General features: G+C 38.7%; 1 protein-coding gene across 2 annotated transcripts in view; it reads right to left on the reverse strand.

Moving 5' to 3' along the window:
• appa (amyloid beta (A4) precursor protein a) overlaps positions 1-23,108 on the reverse strand; it is a 90,021-nt gene that overhangs the window by 53,837 nt on the left and 13,076 nt on the right. For both annotated transcript variants that reach the window (XM_048602950.1, XM_048602949.1), the window contains exons 3-5: positions 14,445-14,557; positions 10,831-11,024; positions 704-870 (exon numbers count right to left, since the gene is read on the reverse strand). In XM_048602950.1, the coding sequence (XP_048458907.1) occupies positions 704-870; positions 10,831-11,024; positions 14,445-14,557 (474 nt within the window). The remainder of the gene's footprint in view (positions 1-703; positions 871-10,830; positions 11,025-14,444; positions 14,558-23,108) is intronic.

A 23,108-nucleotide genomic window follows, 5' to 3' on the forward strand; every position in this document is an offset into this window, starting at 1 on the left:
AGGAGGAGGAGGAGGAGGAGGAGGAGGAGGAGGAGGAGGAGTTCATATATCAGTTATCCTTAAATTCAATCTCCAATAAAGTACAAATGGACAATATCTAAATACTGTACTTCACACTTGTGAAACTGAACTAAATATGTCACTTTGATTCTTCAACTGAAATTGGAGAATGTATTCTAATAGAGTACTTGTGTAGGCTAATTCTTACTTAAGTACTCATGTAAGATTAGTGCAAGCATCACATTTACAGATAGCATGGCATCTAGAGAGGAAAAATAGCCAATGTTAACTGGACTTTAAAAATTCACAATCACCTGAAACGGTGTCAAAGAAGTCACTTCCAACCCTTTGTCTTTTCAAACTCTCAAACATCAGCTTGGATGAGAAAATTTTCCCCATTAGTCCATATTGTTATGGTGTGCAGCATAAATTTAAATAAATAAGCCATTTTATTGGAACAAAACATCCCCGCTGCCATTCTGAAGAGCTTCTAGTGCAAACAGACTTGGCAGTTTCAATGAAGTTTCTTTCTCCACAGATGTTTCCAAACCTGTTAAGTATTTCTGGTTTTTATTTTAATAAGAAAAAAATGCTGTTAAATACCAATTCTATGCATTTGGAAGGAAAAAACTAGAGATACTGATTCACTGCCAGATAAAACTTTGTTATGATAACGAATTCTGCAACCTTTTCTTTATATTACCTCTCACAACTTCTTCAATGGCCTCTGTAGTGGTAGTAGTGCTACTGGTTGTATGTTCAGTGGGATCCTCATACTGGTCATCAGCCTCTTCACCATCCAGTTCATCGTCATCTTCATCATCAATTTCACTTTCATCCTCTATTGGTTGCTCTTCAACAATTTTATCACTGAAATGAACAAAGTATAGAATAGTTTTTGAACGTGGAATTCAAGAACACCTCGACAATCTGTAAGAAAGAAAGTTTAAAGAAGCAAACTGCCTTGTAAAACTGACTGAAAGCCAATGTGCTCTCTCCATAGATACTGCCAGACCTGCTGAGTTTCTCCAACAATTTATATTTTTGTGGTCAAACAGAATACCACTTTGCACAATAAATGTAGGCAAAGGTAAAAGTTAGGATGTATACATGGAGAGTGGTGACTGCTTCATAAAAGCAAGAGAGAGAATGGAAACAGCTTTGAGAGTTGATCTCCATGAGAAGGGCAGCAGCAGATTTATAAAAAAAAGAACACTGCTCAGAGCCCCTTCAACCTGTTTCTATAGGTAGATGACTGGTGGGTATTTCTTCCATGTCTTTATTTATTGGCCAAATGTTTGCAATTGGGAGATATTATTACAGCTGAGAATTTAATTTAAAAATTCACTTTTCGAACATTCAGCATCCAAATTAAATAGAAGAGATGGCTGGGCAGGCAATGTATGACAGCGGCACTGAGAGAGAGCTGGTCATTCATACAAAGTCTGCAGAAAGCTTTGTCTGCTTTAAAAAATTCTGCTCAGAATTGATGAGCTGTAGTCCAAGCTGCAGACATCAGGAGGGGGAAGAGGTACCTGGACACTGTTTCAAGAGGCAGTCACACCCCCTAGATTAACTACATCAAACTGGCACATGGTTAGGGACAGGAGGGTGTGACTGCAAATGAGGCGTGGGGATCCAGAATTGAGTTTTGGAGGAGCCCCAGCCAATTCTACAGAAGGGAATTTGAAAAAAAGTAGAAAAGTAAAGAGAGAGCAGAGGGTGCAGATTAATGTAGAGGCAACCAATAATGAAGGTGCAACAGGAAGAGGGAGAAAATATAAGCAGGAGTGCACAGCAGAAACGAGAGAGTAAGTCATTTGCCAGAGTAATTAATAATGGTAAAAACTCAAAGCTTAAGGTGCTTTATATGACTGCACACAGCATTTATAACAAGACTGGGAACCTAATATTCAAGGATATTTGATGTTCTGGAGGAACAGGCAAAAAGGAGAAAGAGGTGGGGTAGCTTTGATAATAAAAAGTGAGTCATGATATTTGTGTTATAACGTGTGGACTCAGTTTGGGTACAAATAAAGAATAACAAAGGAGGGATTTGTCTACAGACCCAAAAAAGTTCTCACCACAGGACAAAGTATGAACTGGCAAATAACGGAGGCATGTAACAAAAGCACTACTATTGTCATGGTTGATTTTAATCTACACATTTACTGGACAAATCAGATGGACAAGGGTGACATGGAAAACTAATTTTGAGAATGCATCAGGGATTATTTCTTGGACCAGCACATTATGGATTCCACCATAGAACAGGCTATTTTAGGTCTAGTAAGTTGTAATGAATCAGAATTGCTAAGAAATCATGTAGTTAACCATCACAACACAGTAGAATTTCAAATTTAAATTCAATTTGAAAGAGAGCAAATCAGGTCTCAAACTAGAGTCCTCAATTTTTTTTTTAAAAAAAAAGGGAAATCACAGAGGTTATGAAGAAAGACTTGTCTAAAGCAAGTTGTGAAAATAGACAAATTGACAATGACAGACATTTAATCATTTCATTAACGCTCAGCAAGAATTTAAGATAACAAGGTGTAGAGCTGGATGAACACAGTAGGCCAAGCAGCATCAGAGGAGCAGGAAGGCTGATGTTTTGGGCCTAGACCCTTCTTCAGAAAGTTTATTCAAGTCAAAAAGGACTCAATGTGAAGGATGAACCACCCATAGTTAAGAAAGCCCATCAAAAAGAGTATCCAATCAAAAGCTAAGGCACACAAAGTAGCAGCAAAAACTAGTGGTCAACCAGAGAATTGGAATTTTCTTCTTTGGGAAGCAGATGATGAAAAAGCTAATAATGGGGGGGGGGGGGGCGCGCGGGGAGGGGGGAGACTGATTACAAAAGCAAACTGGCAAGAAATATTAACAAATGCTTTTATGGGTTTATGAAAAGAGTAGCCAAAATAACAGTGGGACCCTTGGAGGATACAAATGTGGAATTAACAACAGGAAACAGGGAATGGCAGATAATTCAAACTAATATTTTGTATCATCTCAATGTTGGAAGACACTGCAAACATCCTAAAAATAACAAATAAGGAAGTTGCTAATAGGAGGAAAGATCTTGTAATAGTTGCTATCACAAGGGACAAGGTATTTGACAAACTAATGGAACTGAAGGCAGACATGCCACCAGTACCAGATGGCGAGCACCCAAGGTAGTGGCTGTAGAGATTGTGGAGGCATTGGCTAAAATATTCTGTAACTCACTGGATTCTGGGAAGGGTCTTCTTAGAAAACTCCTAATGGGACACTTGTTCAGAAAGGGACGGAGACAGAAAGTAGAAAACTGTTGGCCAGTTAGCCTCAAATCTGCCATTGCGAAAATGCTAGATTCCATTACCATGAAAGAAATTACAGAATATTAGAAAAACTTAATACTATAAAACAGAATCAACATGGTTTTATGAAAGGGAAATGAGGTTTGATGAATTAGATAAGAGTTCTTTTGCAGAGTTGATAAAGGGGAACTTGCAAATGTGAATAGTTCGATTTCCAGAAGGCACTTGACAAGATGCCACTTACACAAGATTATTACACAAGATAGCAGCTCATGGTATTGGCAAGGATTCAGCAAAGGATAATACACAGATGACAAAGTCACGATTAATGGTTCTTTCTCAGGTTGGAAATAACTAGGAGTAGCACAAGGATTTCAATTGTTGCCTCAATTATATACTATCTATATTAATGATTTGGAGGAGGGGGTAGAGTGTAATGCATTAAAACTTGGCAGATGGAGCTTAATCTAAGAAAGTATGAGGTCATGCTCTGGTAGAAAGAATCAAGATAGACTATTGTTTAAATAAAAGGAGACTCCAAAAACAGGTAGTGCAGAGGGATTTGGGTGTTCCTGCACGTGGAACACTTTGAAAATGAAATCTGTCATGCTGGACCAGCGAGTAAATAAAGCAGTAAATGGAATTTTGGTTTTTATTGCTCAGGGATGGAGTTTAAAAATATGGGAGTCTTGTTACAACTGTGCATTATTGATGAGTTACACCTGGAACACGATATACAGTTTTGATCACTGTACTTAAAAAAAAAGTCACTGGAATTGGAAGCAATTGAAAAGAGATTTAAGGCTGATTCCTGGGATGAAGGGGTTGACTTCTCAAGAATGGTTAAACAAGTTAGGCCTTTATTCATTAGAGTTCAGAATAATGAGGGATTATCTTGTTGAAACATACAAGATTTGGAGTAGGTGACTAGGTAGATGTTGAAAAAATATGCTTCCACTAGTGGGGGAGTTTTAAACTAGAAAACTGTGATACAAAGGAACTGCTTTTCCAAAAGGGTAGTCAATATCTGGAATTTTCCATCCCAAAATTCTGTGGAGACTAGATAACTAAGTATTTAAAGAGGGGGTAGCTAGAATTTTGAAATTGATAGCTTTGAGGAGCTGGCACAAAAGGAGGAGGAGGAGGCGTGGCATCAGGGGCAGATCAGCTATGATCTTGCTGAATGGTGATGCAGGCTTGAGGGACTAATCGCTGCTGCTCTTATTTCTCATGTTCTTACTTGTCACTTCAGAAAAGTATTGCAAAAGTCAAAAGGAAAATTTTGTTAATATCTTTAATACAGATTTAAATTAGGTGATCGATATGGATTGCAGTTCCTTTACTCATTCCTCTCGTGTGATTAAGTCCCAAGTCAAACGGTGAAGTCCTCACTTATCTCAGTTTTAAAATATCCAGTCATGTCAAGATGTGAAGACATAACATGCTCAACTTTAATGACATTCCTCTGTTCTTCCCCTCAATAAAGTTCAAATGTTCATCCCTAGGTGCACTGAGTAGGAAGTAGAGTTCTGTAATTTGTTTAAATGATAAATCATTAATTAAACATGAGATTTAGCTGCCTTGATCCCACTCAAAATACAGAATTACCTTACAGACTTAATGTAGTTTAATGAATTTTATAAATCTTCTATACAATAAAAAGATATTTTTATAGTTATGTAAAGGGAAAGCAATTGGTTAAGATGCTACTGGCCCACTGAAGGCTGAAATCAGGGATATGGTCAATGACTGTGGGGAAATGACAAATATGCTGAATGATTATCTTGCTTCAGTATTCACAGGAAAAAAGGAGAATAGCTTGCCAGAAGTCCCAAAGAAATGATCAGAGGATCAGGAACAAGGTCTAAATAGAATTAGCTTAAGTCAGTCATCAATAATAGGTATCTGAAGAGTGATAAACCCCCAGGACCTAATGGTTTCCATTCACAGATTCTAAAGGAGATAGGAGAGCACAATGCTGATACCCCAAATGTAATCTTTCAGAGTTCCTTGGATTCAGGAGTTGTACCTTAGAATTGGAAATTTGCTCATATCACTCCGCTCTTTAAGGGTGAGAGGGAATACAGGGAGTTACAGAGCACTTTGCCTAACAACTGTGGCGGGGAAGTTATTGGAATCTATCAATGATCAGGTAACTGATCACCTTGAAAAATTTCATGCCAACTCTCCCTGATTGACTGGATATGAGGGGTAGTTCAGACTGGGAAACCACTTTGCAGAACATGTATTCTCGGACTATTAGAACGACCTCAAGCCTTCAGCTGCCTGCCACTTCAACACACCAAAATTTCTGTCTCAGCCTACTGCAGTGCTCCAGCGAGGCTAAATGCAAGCTGGATGAACAACACCTTATTTTCTACTAAGGTACCTTAAAGCCTTCAGGACTACAACATTGAGTTTAACCATTTCAAATCATGAATATCCTCATCGTCGTTTGTTATCTTCTCCCAAACCACTAGGTCCTGAAGTACTCGGCACAGCCAAGCCATTTTCAACAATTTAGACTTTGCATTAGCACCCTCCTAGCAATTTTCTCTCAGCTTATCATCAGAATCTTTGTTTGCCTGTTCCTTTTCTCTCAGCATTATCTCCATGCACTCCACCACACCGTGGCACCTCCCCCGCCCCCCAACTTGATGAACATAATAGACACCACCAGAATATTAACCTGGGGCTCTCGACTTCGAGCTCAGTCATGCCACCACTATGGTGCTGCTGCCTGGTGTCTTGAATTAGCATGTAAATATGTTAGAAGCAATTTGTTGTAAATTGCAGTACTTTAATAAAAAGCCTTTGAGTTTAAGGAATTATAGAATCTTAGATAATTGCAAATATTAACTCCCTTTTTTTTCTGGGAATAAGTTATGAAGGACAAATAGTACTCATTATCCTCTACATATGAATTATTTTTGGTGTACGTGATGAGTGCTCACAGCAAACTTATTTTGGAACATAATGCTATACAAGTGCCAATCTTTTACAAAGGTCAGTTTCCAGGTGTCTGGGCTGTACACATTACCATCCTATTATTTGTTACATGCTTGCTATTTACTCTGCTGCAGCATTAATTAACATTTTTATACACATTGTGGGACAATGCTGAAATGATTAAACTCCAAATATGAAAGAACAATGGCAAGCCCTTAATAGGAAGTTTTACCTAATATAGTCGAACTGGTCTAACTTCTTGACCTCCACCACTCAAAGACAAGGGCAACAAGAGCATGGGAGCAGCATCAATGTAGGATTCTCTCCAAATCATATACAACTTCATTTGGAAATATATTGCTATATCTTCTGTATCATAATTTCAAAATGCTGACATTTCTTCCCTAACAGCACCATGTGTATACTTGGCACCACAGACTGCAGTGGCTCAAAGCAGCAGCTCACCACCAATATCTGAAGATAATTAGAAGTGGGTATTAAATAAAGGTATTGTCAGTGAGGGCCACAACCTATGAGTAAGTGAAAAAAATCTCAATGTACCGTTTTGAAGATCAACAGGGCAGTTCACTTCAGTCATCAGGACGATATTTATCCTTCAGCAAATTTTACTAAAATATATAATTTGGTCATTAGCTCAAAGGGGAGGCGATGGCCTAGTGGTATTATCGCTGGACTGTTAATCCGAAGACCCAGATAATGTTCTGGGGACTCGGGTTCAAATCCCACCATGGCAGATGGTGGAATTTGAATTCAATAAAATATGTGGAATTAAGAATCTAATGTTGGAAAAACCCATCCGGTTCACTAATGTCCTTTAGGGGTACAAACTACCATCCTTACCTGGTCTGGCCTAAACCTAACTCCAGACCCACAGCAATGTGGCGTACTCTGAACTGCCCTCTGGGCAATTAGGGATGGGCAATAAATGCTGCCTAGTCAGTGACCCCCTCATCCCATTAATGAATTAAAAAAAGGGTTAGCAATCAATCACAGTGTTCAGACTTAGAGAGAGAGTTTGGAGTCATGAAGAAAACATGTTTAATGTGACAGTTCACATGATCCGGAATGCTTCTTTTCTACATTGTAATAATAACCACAAATCCAATGTAGTACTGTTGAAGTGACGGGCTTTGGAACATTCCGAGATCATAAAAGGTTCTATCTACATGCAACTTGACCTGTCATAATTGGTTACTACACTCAGGCAAGATGTAAACGTAAGATGTAGGAGTAGAAATAGGCCATTCAACCCTTCGAGTCTGCTCAGCATTTCAATGAGATTAAGGCTGATATGATAATCCTCAATTCCACTTTCCTGCTTTTGATTCATTTACTGATTAGAAATTAATTTCAGTTTTTATAAATCTAAGATGTAGGCTTAGACATTCTAAACACTGAGCCCTGTCAGAAAGAAAAACCCTAAAAGACAAAGTATTTTGCTGCCCCCCACAACGCTAATTTATTATTCCCAGTTTAATCCCAATGTGGTGCAATCACTTTCCAGTATTTCATGCAAGATTTTTCATTTATTGGGAGCTTGAGCTTCTACATTGAAGAAAATCTGAAGGTTTACTGTAAGAATCAATACTCAGAAGAACTGCAATCATTTAAGATGCCACTGACTTGATGCAAACTCATCCTATTTGCTTATGAATACATTAGTGCAAAATCTATTAATTTACCTATTCACAAGTGATGAAAATGGTCTGTTTAAAACTCAGAGCATCCCAAACAATTCAGAATTTTTTGAAATCAAGTTGAATCACAGAGTTGAATATGATTCTTCTTCTGAAGTATCAACTGTTTCACTCTTCTCAGATGTTCCTGGAGTTCTAAGTTTATCCAGCATTTTCTACTTTTAATTCAAATTTCCACCATCTGCAGTATTTTGCTTTTGCTGAATGTTTATTGAGGAATGTAATTTCCTTTAGAAACAAGCATATGTAAAACTACAAGGAGGAAGTACTTGCATTCATACAGCATTTTACAGCTAACAAGGTAGGTTTGAAGTTCAGCCATTGTTGTAATGTAGGAAAGAGAACACCAGGTTCCACATGAGAACCTCCAATTGATAATGACCATACGATCAGTTTTAGGTGATGGTTAAGGGATAAGTATTTACTCAAACACAAGTTACCTCCTGCTTTTCTCCAAAACAGTACCACAGGTTCTTTTATCTCTACCTGAGGGGGCATATGGGTGGTAAAATTCAATGTCCCATTTGAAGATGGCACTTCCAAAAGTGCAGCACCAGACCAGAGGCCTAGATTTTGTGTTCAAGCCTCTGGAGCTAGACTTGAACACACACCATCTCACTGTGAAGTGCGAAAATTGAGCCACAACTAAATTAACTAAACTGTCTCAAATTCTTTCAAGTCTAATGCCTAAATACAGAGAGGACTGACTAGATGAAACACAAGATCGAAAGGAACATCAAATCAATGACAAATTGAACAATGAACATTCAATTAGCCTCAGATATAATTACACTGCGATGATCTTACAAAGGCTCATTATTTCATAACTTCTTGCAGAGAACAGCATGCTCACACTAATGTGAGAATTAATGTTATGTTGTATTTATTTCAAAAGGAGTTTGATTTTTAAAGCTACTAGTATTCAGTGGCAATTTTAATCTTTTCTGGTCACCACCACCACTTGGTTAAGACAAAAACAGGTTGCATCCAATTTAAGCAGAACTCAAAACTAGTTTACATACAGTAGTAATTTTATTTTTAATTTGACAAATAAAAAAGAACAAAGAAGCCTTTAGAACATTTTGCTTTGTGTTTGCCTTTTGGCCAACTCACACCACTCCTTGATGGATTACGTAACTCACACAAGTAACCATTTACATGTGAAGTTTGACATGGTGAGTTAGGATGTTTAAGCGGAAGGGGAAATCACCACGCCCAATTCTGATCCTAATTAGCCCAGACGTGTACAATGAGCTAATGTCAATGGATAGAAAGCTTGAGCAATATGTTCTAAGGAGTGGTTACCAGTATCAGATTGCCACTCCGCTCCTTTTCTGGAGAGTTCTGAATTTCTCACCTGGACCTCTGAATCAGGCTGTTTGAGAAACACGCGGCTTACCTTACTAGAGTGTCTTCCACCACAGTCAAAGACCTTAGTTGGAGACCAGTCACACTTTCCTTACACAGCAATAACTGTGTTAAAACTGAGTTTAAAGGTTGTAAAGATACTTTCACAAATTATACAAGACAGTTTAAGTATGTAAGGTAACTGGTTGAATAAGACGGCAGGGTGGCAGGGGAAGGGGCAACAGGCAGGGAAGTGAAGGGTAGGGTGGCAGGTAGGCAAGTCAGGTGTAGAGTGGTAGATGGCTAGGTAATGGTCAGTGGGAGGTCAGTAGCATACTAGGGTGCTTAAATTTTATAGTTACTCAAGTGTCAGAGCAGGTTTTAATCTCTCTAGTCTTTCCTGGATAGCGACTCAATCAAGTGAGTTGTAACACTTTGATGCCTGTGTCTCTAACATGGAGTAATATATTCTTCCAGAGTACTCCAGCAAAGAATGCCTCTGGATTCAACAGATGCAAAACTGTGAAATACAGTTAAATTTGTAAGTACTATGGAACGAAGTTTCAGCACTTTGTTCATCACAGCAGAGTCAATTTCCAATGTTTGTGTTCACGGATGTTTGGTTCTAACACACTTGAGGAATTTCAGAAAGAAATGTTAGGTTTAAAAACAGTTGAATCCCTGCTGAGCATGTGGACCTTAGAAATCAGCAACAGTTTACAGATAAAAATGTAACCCAAATGGATCAGATGCCATAAATTATAACTGAATTGAGATCTTAAGAGTATTCACGGAGGTCATGATAGTCATTAACAGCAATTATGTTTATTTAAGAAAATCTTAGTTGTTTTATTATTTGTTCACAGACGTGGGCATCGCTGGCTCGGCCAGCATTTATTGCCATTCCCAATTGCCCAGAGAATAGTTAAGAGTCAATCACATTGCTGTGGATCTGGAATCAAAGGTAGGCCAGACCAGGTAAGGATGGCAGATTTCCTTCACTGAAGGACATCAATGTACCAGATAGGTTTTACCAACAATCAACACCAGTTTCATGGTCATCATTAGATTAATTCCAGATGTTTAAAAATACTGAATCCAAATTCCAACATCTGCCATGACATGATTCAAATTTGGGTCCCCAAATCACTACCAGGGTCTCTGGATTAAGAATCTAGCACTAATACCACTAGGTCATTGCCTCCTTGGAAATGGAAAGACTAATATTTGAACAAATAAAAAGTGTCATTTAGACATTAACATAGTATTGCCAAATGATTCTAGACATCTAGATCTTCCAAAATATAACTAAAATCATTTATATTGTATACATTTTCACAAAAAGATCAAACATTTGCCTATTCTCGATGCACGCTGGTGAGATGTTGTTCTATGATTGAAATGTAATTTAAAGTGTATAAACTACATTTGTCATTTGATGTCCTTAATACTTGCCTCATGTAAGCTGTCCAGGAACAAGGGTTGTTCAGAAAATTAAAATACAATAAGATAATCCTCACCTGCCATCTGCATAGTCATCATCATCGCCTCCCCACCACACATCTGAGTCCTCTTCATCCATGTCAGAGTCATCAATCTTGTCGTTTTCTTCTGGAATGGGGCAGCAAACAAATTCCACTCCACGAAACTCATCAATACCGCAAGGCAGCAACATCCCAAAGTCATGCAGGTTCATTATCTTATCACCACAGGTCTGAAGAAGTGTGTAAAAAAAAACAACAGTCTCACACAGTTCTTATTTCAATTAAGATTTTTTTCCTTACATTAGACATTTTCTCTGGTTAAGCTTTGAATGACTTTAATTGATGTCCCAAGAGAAAGTATCAGATTTTCATTTCCTTTTCCTGAATGCATGCAAGTTTTATGAATGGACCTTGTTAGAAAGCCTCTGCTAGATGTTCCCAAAAATGAGGAAGTAAAGAATGTCTTGGTTTGCACACACGCACCATGAAAAGAAGTTTTTAAACGCACATGAGTAAGTGAATCACATGAAAATAAAGAGACATGTTTGTGCGGCAGACAGTGAGGTTTGAAAAGATTAATAAGATGGATGGAGAGTGGAACAATAAAGAAAATTTAATCTGCAACAAAGATTACCAGAGCTCATAATGCAGTGGACAGTCTACCAAATCAGTCAAAATGTTGGAGATGGCAGAGTAAAAGAAACATTATACTCCAATCACTTGCATTGATAAAATATTAATGAGAATCATTTCAGCAACTGAAAACTCAAGTGACAAGCCAGACTACTGAGCAACCACGTCAGATAATAGTTCAAATTAAAATTTGCATTACTGTAAAGATTTGAAGCATATATCCCAACTTCTCTTCATTATCTTGTTTCCATTTAGCTTTCCCTCCCACCAGGAAATGTTAAAAATAAATTCAAATTACTGAGTGCTTGAAATCTGAAACAAAAATAGAAAATGCTAGAAATACTCGGCACTTTCTATTTTTATTGTACATAATTAAACTTGATACTTTGGTAGAACCTTTGAGAGACTGGAGAAGTGACTAGGTGAACTGAAAAACTTAATAAGGTCCATTTGTTCTGTCTTAACTTGTATTAAAACAAAATACAAAAATTTAATCAAGATACTTTCTAAATATTAACATAGTTTACTCAAATATTTTTGTATTTGGCCTGAATGTGCTCTATTGATCAAACAGAAAATAAAGCCCTAATTGCTTGGTCACATATTAATAGTTGCAGGCAGCTTTTGTGGGGAGGGATGTGGAGAAGAGAGGAGAACATAATTGTCAATTTTGTTCATACACAGCAGTTCTGTACTACATAACAAAAGCAAAATACTTTGGATGCGGAGATGTGAGATAACTATGAAGTCTTAGAGAAACTCAGGTCTGGCAGCTGGTCTCTTTTCATGGTTGATGCCAGACATGCTAAATTCCATTAACACTTTGTTTTTATTCTATACCACCAAAGCAGAAGCTGGGCCTATTGGAAGTCAACGTCGTGCGTCCAAGGCTAAATTTTGATAGATGCCATTCAAGTGCTTGAAGGACTGATGTTAAAGTGCAAAGAACAAGAGAACTTGGTGCCTGTTACTCTTACTTCCTCTGATCTCATCCAGTTCTACAGACCGGTGAGGGAGAAAATATGCTCATCTGTATCAAGTAATGAGTTGGCAGAATTCTTGTCGCATCTACGTTTTTTGGGTGAGTCAGGTAAAAACCTTGAAGAATAACATCTACATCCAGTCTACATTCTTGGGTCATAAGTTTAAACCCCATCATGGCAGGTGAGGAAATGTGAATTCAGTAACCTCTGGATTAAATGTTAACCATTGGAATTTCCCTGCTTTGTGAATAAATAAGACATTGTTGGGTAAATGTACTGGAACAGTTTGCCTGATGCAGAAGTCTTTTATACTCCTGCTGGAATGCTGTCAGGCCTCAATACATCTTTGCTGTATCGTTGCTTCCAGCTGTTTTAAACTATTACAATAAAGTGAATCAAATCAGTTGAAGTCTGACATGAGAGATCTTGGAGACTTCCTTGGCAGGCCTGGATGGATCATCCAAACTAATTCTGGTGAAATACATTTCTTTGAAAATTTATTCCTGGGATGCGGATGTTGCTGGCTGGGTCAGTATATATTGCCCATCCCTAGCTGTTCTTAAGAATGATGTGGAGGTGCTAGTGTTGGACTGGGGTGGACAGAGTCAGAAGTCACACAACAGCAGGTTATAGTCCAACAGGTTTTCTTCTGAAATCACACAATCTTTCAGTGTGCAGCCCCTTCGTCACATGGGAGTGAGGGAGCAGAGCACACTGATCCAGAATTTATGGGCAGAGAGATCAAAAGATCATACTGCTGGCGTGAGTGGAGTGTCAAATGGTAAGTCTCTGCAGGTGATTGTTAGACGGTGAGTCATGCGTTAACAGCTGAATAACCAGTGAAGGGATGACCTATAATCTGATTAAGTGAGGCAGATAGATAATTACAAAAGAATTAAAAATAAGGTGGATCTGGAGACAAACTAAATGACTGGAATCACACGTCAAATTCAAAACTAATTAAGGTAGAGAGATCATAACAATTTATCAAGAAGTGAGACTGATAGCCACATTCCATACCCATGAAGATGGCCTCAACTGTAATCATGGGATCCCTACAGTGTGGAAACACAGTCCACACTGACCCTCAGAGCATCCCACCCAGACCCATCCCCCTATAACCTACCTAATTGACACATCCCTGAACACTATGGGCAATTTAGCATGGCCAATCCAACTAGTCTGCACATCCTTGGATTGTGGGAGGAAACCAAGCACCCGGAGGAAACCCACGCAGACACGGGGAGAACGTGCGAATTCCACACAGACAGTCGCCCAATGGTGGAATCGAACCTGGGTCCCTGGTGCTGTGAGACAGCAGTGCTAACCACTGAGCCACCTTAGGTTCATGTCGTGCTACAGGTGACCTCACCATGCTGTTCTGTATCTGTAAAAATCTTCCTTACTGTCCTGTTTTGCCTATCTTCTGAAGAAGGGTCACTGGACCTGAAACATTAACTCGGCTTTCTCTCCACAGATGCTGCCAGACCTGACATTTTCTTTGTGATTTCCAGCATCTGTAGTTCTTACTGTTCCCTCAAAAAAAATGCTTCTGTGAAGCTGATGGTGCAGCAAATAAATTCCTGGGAGGCCAGAATTAGATCATCACAGATAGCTTTGAAAGTTGTAGGACTGGAGAAGATTATAGGGACAAAGAAGCATTAGGTCAAAACAATGATGATACCCTAATTTTAAAGTTATCATCAAGAAATATAAGAGTTCTTTTTCCTTATCTTTGCCTCTTATAGTTCCCACAAATAAACTGAGCATTAAAAGCAGTCTATCAAGCAATGACAGAATTCAAGGGAATGGAGAAAGATTCTTTCCTCAATAAGAATAGAAAAACAATGCCAAGAACTACTTCGGCACTGTCGACCTGATTGCTCTGCCAAAATATCATATCCATCACAAATACATGCATTGCAGGTGTGAAAACTATATCATGAATAATTGGCTAATGAAAGGATAAGGAACTTCAAATCACTAGTTTGCAGACAACTATTTGCTTAGTCACTTTCAGCAAAATGACTGTACCTCTTTCGCCACAGTGTGCCAATACAGATGGCTCTCACAGGTGTCCATCTTCTCCCGATGTAGAAACTTGCATTTATCTGGGACAAGGAGGGCATCACTGACAAACTCACCAACTGTGTTGGGAGAAGAGAAAAGCTTTAGTAGCAGAACAACAGATCAGAACATATGTCTTCCAAATTAGCCTAACATAGTGCCACACAACTAAGAAGTTCAATATCAAACAACAAGGTACCAAACTGTAATCACAAATCTTTAACTTTCAAGCTCCCAAATGTGCGTAAGTGAAACATAGCTACAGCTTACACAGAATAAGTTAATTCTATTACATAAGAATATGTATTAGTCCAATTTGTGCCAACTAAGATCATGCGTTGAAAGGAAGACTGAGAGTCACAATGTGAAGTTTGAAAGTAGGTTCAACATTGAGTTAGTCAAATTACAAAGAAGTTAAAATCTTAAAAGAGTGATTAACCACAGATCTGTTTCTTCTCTCCAGCATCCTTTTTTCAAAATATTCAACTGTGGGTATTGATGCTGGGACGTTAACCAAGTCCAGATAAATGATGTGGTTCCTGACAGCAGATATAAACATAAATTTAGGCTAGCAATTAAAATATTGATCTGATCAATGAAATAGCTAGTCAAGCACCTCAGAAAAATCTACACAACTTTCTTATAAAACTGGTATTCAAGTTCTGGCAATAATAAATTTGATCATAATTGGCTATTTATTCTTGAGAATTGGAATGTCCTTTCAATTGCTTCGGGAATATAACAACACACCAAATAATCTCACTTCATTGCTCGGATCTGAAGTTGGTGGAAAATTTGTTTCAAATTTATATTCCATTTCATACTTGAACACTTAATGTACACAGAAAAAATAGTAAGGCATACATCATAGAATCCCTACAGTGTGGAAACAGACCCTTCGGCCCAACAAGTCCACACCGACCCTCAGAGCATCCCACCCAGATCCATTCCCCTATAATCCACCTAAACTACACATCCCTGAACACTATGGACAATTTAGCATGGCCAATCACCTAGCCTGCACATCTTTGGACTGTGGGAGGAAACTGGACACCCAGAGGAAACCCTCGCAGACACAGGGAGAACGTGCAAATTCCACACAGACAGTCGCCCAAGAATGGAATCGAACCCAGGTCCCTGGCGCTGTGAGCCACCGTGCCGCCCTAAGCTGGACCTGATTATTTCAATACGTCATTAACATCATCTCAACGGGTTAAAATACAGGGATTGTTAGGAACAACCCAAGGCAGATTTGAGGTGGTTTTGTTTCTTTTATTGCATGTTGACAGTTTATGTTTCTGCAGTGTAACGAATCTCATGTTCGGTCAGGTACATCCCACCCTTTTAAAAATGATACCCAAGGAAAACAGAAGAGTGGATTGAGGAGCTATGACTATTTTAAGCAGGGGGAGAAAAAAAGAAGAGGGATCAGACACTATGTCCATTGACTATCAGTGATCATTGCTAGAAAAAAACCCGGTATGGAAAGAAGTCAAAAATCAGACTTGACAGTGATACCTCTTGAAACACCAATCAGGTTACTGTCGACAGAACAACTGTGATGAATGACTATATGGGCAAAACAGGGCATTGAGTATCTGTGCAATTGTCCATAAGGAGTAATATCCATTGGAAGTAGAAGATATCCATTTAAAAAGTGAAGCACCACCAAACCTGCTCTGTGAACCGTGACAACTAATCTGCTCAAATTTGTACATGTGTTGTAGTCAAATGACTAATAACTATAGACTAAAAGGTTGGGTGAAAACTTTGAAAACCATGGAAAGTCTCAAAAACAAGGCTGGAAGTATACCTTTAAAAAAAAAAACACCTAAAACTAATGACTTGCTGTTTTGTTCTCTTAGTCCAACCAGAAAAAGCTACATGAATTTGCACCAAAACAGTATAGGGGCATTTTTTAAGGTCAAGATTGGTTGTTGGATGGTATGGAATTCAATTGTCAGCTGCAGGAATAACATACACTTGTCATCAAAAAAATCAAAATAACATTAGTGCAGTTAAGCATGACTTAAAGCAGCTGTCAGATTTATGTACAATGTTTATGCAAGCCTTTTAAGACAGGATAACATGGCTTGATTTGTCAAGTTTCATTTTTCAGAACAGCCAAAACAGTATTTAAATGAGATTCTAGTAGGATTCATATGTGCAAACTATAGATTTAAATTAGTTGGAGAAGGATTAGAAGGAAGTTGAAGAGTATTTCTTTTTACCCAGGGGTTTTAGAAAGTTGGTAAGGGCAGAAACCCAAATCACATTTAATAAATAATTTTGTAAATTGTACATGTGATCCACAGCCCTGTAAATTACTGCACTTCGAGAAGCAAAAGATGAGATTAGGTTTGAATACTCTTTTCCATTTGCATGGATTTTATTGACTGAATTGCTTCCTTCTGTGCCTTAAATCTTTGATTCCACAAAGTACAATTTAGCTCATGATTAATTCTCAACTGTAGCTTTGACTTATCCTAATAATATGCTGGGAATATACTGAAGAAATACTTCTTGACCTTTATTTCCACTTATCATTACTCTGACAAGTAATAGGGAATTATTGAAAATTATTTGAAGACTGCATGCTGTCACGATACTATGGCTTTAGGAGGTATATTTGTCCTTTTTTCTATGGAGAGGTTGAGACGGAGGTAACAGACGGCCTATCCCAAGCCCAAAACGTAAATAGTTTGAGGGGCCTAGGGTGTTTTTTTTTTAAAAAAAGAAGTTGGAACAACAGAAGCAGCATGAAGTGGTGGGGTCAAGCTCCCATAGAACCAGGATTTTAGTTTAACTTTTAGTAACTGCTAGAGTTTGGAAGCTGCAAAAGTCACTCCCTGCTACAGAAGGACACTTGAGTTCTATCTCTCTCGTATACAGTTTTCTATTGATGTTCCTTCCTCCTGGACTGCAGAATTGCAAGCGAGATAATTTATTTTACTGACTTTGCCTTTGCCAAGGGTGTGTTTACGGGATGTTACTATATTGGAACAGTTGCTGTTTAGTCGTTAGATAATCTATTATTCTGTTAAGTTTTCCAATAGAGTTAAGTTATTCTAATTCATCTTTCTTCTTTTTGGAAATTAACTATAATGTAAGAATAAATTGCGTTTTCCTTCAAGCCTGGTAGTCTGACCAACTGAATCACATCTGGAACAACACCTTACACTTGCCTTTAAAAATAAGAAAAAGTTGGTGTCTGGGCTTAATATTTTGAGGGGGATTTGGTCTGGTCTATAACGTTGCATTATAACAGAATAAAACAATAGTCCCAATAACCAGCCAGCACTAGAGGTGATCTACCAAGTTTTTTGTGGGAGCAAGAAACCCCTACCATTGATATTTTTCCATTGGCAAACGGTGGTTCCAAATAAAGGATATTGAACAAAGATTTCGGATTTCAAATGGACAATGGATACAGTCGCAGACAAAAATTAATTACTTGGAAATCTTTGGTGACCGAGAAACAGTAGCCCCCTTGCCTCCTTCCAAATGAGAGACCATCTTCCATGAGTTGCTAGAGTGATAAGATGTGAAGACGTGCCACTTAGTTGTATGGTATCTGCAAATCTCACATGCTATTAAGGAAGATGTTGAAAGACAGATGGAACATAAAAGAAAGTTCATTTTTCTAAATTTGCAGGAGACCCTTTCAATTAAACTTGCCTAGGCGCGCAGAACAAGAGTTGGTCATGTCACCACTGTTCTGTGCATTGACATCTATCTAATCACATAGACTTCGAGATGTACAGCACAGAAACAGACTCTCTAGTCCAACTCATACATGCTGACCAGATAACCTAAAGTGATCTAGTCCCATTTGTCAGCATTTGGCCCATATCCTTTTAAAAACTTCCTATTCATTTACATGTCCAGATGCCTTTTAAATGTTGTAATTGTACCAGCCTCCACCACTTCCTCTGGCATCTCATTCCATACACGCACCACCGTCTGCACGAGAAAGTTGCCCCTTAGGTGCCTTTTAAATCTTAAACCTATGCCCTCTAGTTTTGGACTCCCCTACCATGGGGAAAATACTTTTGCTATTCACCCTATCCATGCCCCTTAAGATTTTATAAACCTCTAAAGGTCACCCCTTGGCCTCAGACACTCTAGGGAAAACAGCCCCAGCCTATTCAGCCTCTCCCTATTGCTCAAACCCTCGAATCCCAACAACATCCTTGTAAATCGTTTTTGCACCCTTTCAAGTTTAACAGTATCTCTCCTATAGCAGGGAGACCAGAATTGAACGTAGTATTCCAAATGTGGCCTAATCAAAGTCTTAAACAGCCAGGTAGAGGGTCAGACATGATATGCCTATGACAAAGCTTTTAAATTTTCTTTACATTCTTCTCACAACATAAATTTCCACCTGGTTTTGTGTCATCTACAAATTTGTATTTGGTAACCACATCAAAATCACTTGCGTAGATTGTCAACAGTTGGGCTGAAGCACTGATCCTTGTGCTACACCACTATTCACAGCCTACCAACCTGAAAATGACCCAGTTATTCCTACTTTGTTTGCTTTTCATCAACTAATCCTCAATCCATGCCAGTAGATTACCTCCATGTGGGGTGTTTGAACTTTGTTTACTAACCTCTTATGTGGGACCTTATCAAATGCCTTCTGAAAATTCAAATGCTTCATATCACTTGTTCTCCATTACCTATTCTACTAGTAACATCCTTAAAAAACACTCAATTTGTCTCAAAATTTCCCTTTCATTAATGCATGTTGATTCTGCCCAATCAGATCATTGTATCCTAAGTGATCAAGTATTAATTTTTTTTAAATAATAGATCCTTGTATTTTCCCTACTACTGACATCACACTGATATGACTAGTTCTTAAATTTTGTTCTCTGTGCTTTCTTAAATAATCATAGATCATCATCACCATAGAATCCCTACAGTGTGGAAACAGGCCCTTCGGCCCAACAAGTCCACATTGACCCTCAGAGCATCCCACCCAGACCCATCCCCCAATAACCCACCTAATCTACACATACCTCAACACTATGGGCAATTTTCCATGGCCAATCCACCTAGCCTGCACATTTTTTGGACAGTGGGAGGAAACCGGAGCACGCGGAAGAAACCCATGCCGACATGGGGAGAACGTACAAACTCCACACAGACAGTCACCCGCGGGTGGAATTGAACCCGGGTCCCCGGTGCTGTAAGGCAGCAGTGCTAACCACTGAGCCACCGTGCCACCCCAAATGGGGCTATCTTTTCAATTCTCAATCTGTAGGAACCATTCCAAAATCTACTACATTTGAAAGATGATCATCAATCTGTCCATAACCTTCGTGACCATTCCTTTCAATATTCTGGGATGTGGATTATAGGCACAGGGGTTCTGTCAACTTTTATTCCCACCAAATAAAACATTGGAAAAATTAAACTAATTTCTTTTAGTCCATCATTACCACAAATTCCTTGGATCTCTTTTTCTGGAGATTTCTACTATCTTCCTCCATGAAGGCTGGAATAAAATTAATTATTTTCTCTATCACTTCCCAGTTATAATTCTCCTGTCTCTGCTTGCATCAGACCAAAATTCATCTTTGCTGATATATTCTTTTTCCAAAACTATAGAAGTTTTTAAGAGTCTATTTTTAGGAATCTTCTCATTTATATGCATATTCTATTCTTTACCAGTTTCTTGTTCTTACTTTGCTGAATTCTAAAACACTCATCTCTCAGTGTGCTACTACTGTTTGACAATTTTATAAGTCTTCTCCTTTGATTTAATATAATTAATCATTAACTCAACAGTTGACTTATTTCTCCTGTTGGGTTTTTATGTTTTAAGGGAGCGATTGTATATTTGTTCGCAGCCATATATTAGTTCTTTAAATATTAACTTTTGCCAGTCTACCACTGTACATTGAGGTATTTTCCCAATTTACCACAGCCAGTTCGCCTCTTGCACGTTAACAACTTCCTTTGTTTGGATACAAGATCCTAGTTTTGGGTTAAACGGTATCATTTGCAAACTTTAGGGAAAATTCCATCATACTACAGTCATTCTTGCTTAAAATGTCTTCAACAAAATTAATTAACCCTTTCCTATTGCATAATTATGTAAAATAGCCTGCTCCTCGGTTAGTTCCTCAACATAATGCTCTTAAAAAAAAACCACCTCGCACTCAATTAAGGATCTTGTCCTCCACAAAATTGTAGCGTTTTAGATTTATCCAGCTCAAATGTACATTGAAGTCACTTATAATGATGTTATACTTGTTATTTCATCGGATTTCCCGTATTCAACATTACCACTACTGTTTTTTTTTACCATTAATGTTGACTGCATGTAAAAATGGTACAGCAATTATCATGGGGGATTTTAATCTACATATCGATTGGTCAAACCAGGTTGGTCTTGGCAGCCTTGAGGAAGGGTTCATAGAATGCATCTGTAATAATTTCCTTGAACAAAATGTAATGAAACCTACGAGACAGCAAGCTATCCTAGATCTAGTCCTGTGTAATGAGACAGGAATAATTAATGATCTCACAGTTAGGGATCCTCTTGGAAGGAGCGATCACAGTATGGTTGAATTTAAAATACAGATGGAGCATGAGCAGGTTAAATCCAGTACCAATGTCCTGTGCTTAAACAAAGGAGACTATGATGGGATGAGGGAGGAGTTAGATAAGGTAAAATGGGAGCAAAAACTTTATGGTGGGTCAATTGAGGAACAGTGGAGGACTTTCAAAACGATTTTTCACAGTGCTCAGCAGAAGTATATTCCAGTGATAAGGAAGAACAGTAGGAAAAGAAGTAGTCACCCATGGATGTCTAAGGAAATAAAGGAAAGTATCAGATTAAAAAAGAACACATACAAAAAAGCAAAGATTAGTGGGAAACAAGTAGACTGGGAAATCTTTAAAGGCCAACAGAAAGCCACAAAAAAAGTTAAAGAAAAGTAAGATAGATTACGAGAGTAAACTAGCTCAAAATATAAAAACAGGCAGCAAAAGCATCTATAAATATGTAAATCGTAAAAGTGTGGCAAAGGTAAACATTGGTCCTTTAGAGGATGAGAAGGCCAATTTAATAACTGGGAATGAGAAAATAGCCAAAGCATTAAACAGTTATTTTGTGTCGGTCTTCACAGTGGAAGACACAAATAACATGCCGAAAACTGATGGCAAGAAGGTTATAGCAGGTGAGGACCTAGAAACTATTATCCCTAAGGAGGCAGTGCTGGGCAAGCTAATGGGGCTAAAGGTAGACAAGTCTCCTGGCCCTGATGAAATGCATCCCAGGGTACTAAAAGAGGTGATGGGGGAAATAGAAAATGCACTAGTAATTATGTACCAAAATTCACTGGACACTGGGGTGGTTCCCGCAGATTGGAAAACAGCCAATGTGACGCCACTGTTTAAAAAAGGAAGTAGACAAAAAGCAAGGAACTATGGGCCAGTTAGCTTAACTTCAGCAGCGGGGAAAATGCTTGAATCTATCACTAAGGAAGAAATAGCAAGACATCTGGATATAAATTCTCCCACTGGGAACACCCAGCATGGGTTCATGAAGGGTAGGTCATGTTTAACTAATTTGGTGGAATTCTTTGGATGTGGATGTAGTGTATCTGGATTTCCAGAAGGCATTTGACAAAGTGCCACACCAAGGGCTGCTACATAAGATAAAGTTGCACGGTATTACAGGTAATGTATTGGCATGGATAGAGGATTGGTTGACCAGTAGAAAGCAAAGAGTAGGGGTAAATGGGTGTTTTTCTGGTTGGCGGTCAGTGGCTAGTGGTGTGCCTCAGGGATCAGTGTTGGGACCGCAACCGTTGACAATTTACATAGATGATTTGGAGTTGGGGACTAAGTGTGGTGTGTCAAAATTTGCAGATGACACTAAGATGAGTGGTAGAGCAAAGTGTGCAAAAGACACCGAAAGTCTACAGAGGGATATAGATCGTCTAAGTGAGCGGGCAAAGGTCTGGCAGATGGAGTACAATGTTGATAAGTGTGAGGTCATTTATTTTGGTAGGAATAACAGGAAAATGGACTATGTTTTAAATGGTAAAAAAATTGCAGCACACTGTTGTGCAGTGGGACTTGGGTGTCCTTGTGCATGAATTGCTAAAAGTAGGATTGCAGGTGCAGCAGGTAATTAAAAAGGCAAATGGAATTTTGTCTGCCATTGCTAGAGGGACGGAGTTTAAAAACAGGGAGGCTATGTTGCAGCTGTATAGGGTCCTGGTGAGGCCACACCTGGAGTACTGTACGCAGTTTTGGTCTCCTTAGTTGAGAAGGGATATACTAGCACTCGAGGGGGCGCAGAGGAGATTCACTCGGTTGATCTCGGGGGCATAGCCTCAAAATAAAGGGAAGCAGATGTAGGACTGAGGTCAGGAGAAACTTCTTCACCCAAAGGAAATCTGTGGAATTCCTTGCCCAGTGAAGCGGTTGAAGCTATCTCGCTGAATGCGTTTAAGGCAAGGCTAGATAAATTTTTGAACAGTAAAGGAATTAGGGGTTATGGTTTGTGGGCGGGTAAGTGGAGCTGAGTCTCAAAAAGATCAGCCATGATCTTATGGAATGGCGGGCAGGCTCGAGCGGCCGGATGGCCTACTCCTGCTCCTAGTTCTT

Source organism: Rhincodon typus, chromosome 11 (genome assembly GCF_021869965.1).
Source record: "Rhincodon typus isolate 14 chromosome 11, sRhiTyp1.1, whole genome shotgun sequence".
Classification (NCBI taxonomy): domain Eukaryota; kingdom Metazoa; phylum Chordata; class Chondrichthyes; order Orectolobiformes; family Rhincodontidae; genus Rhincodon; species Rhincodon typus.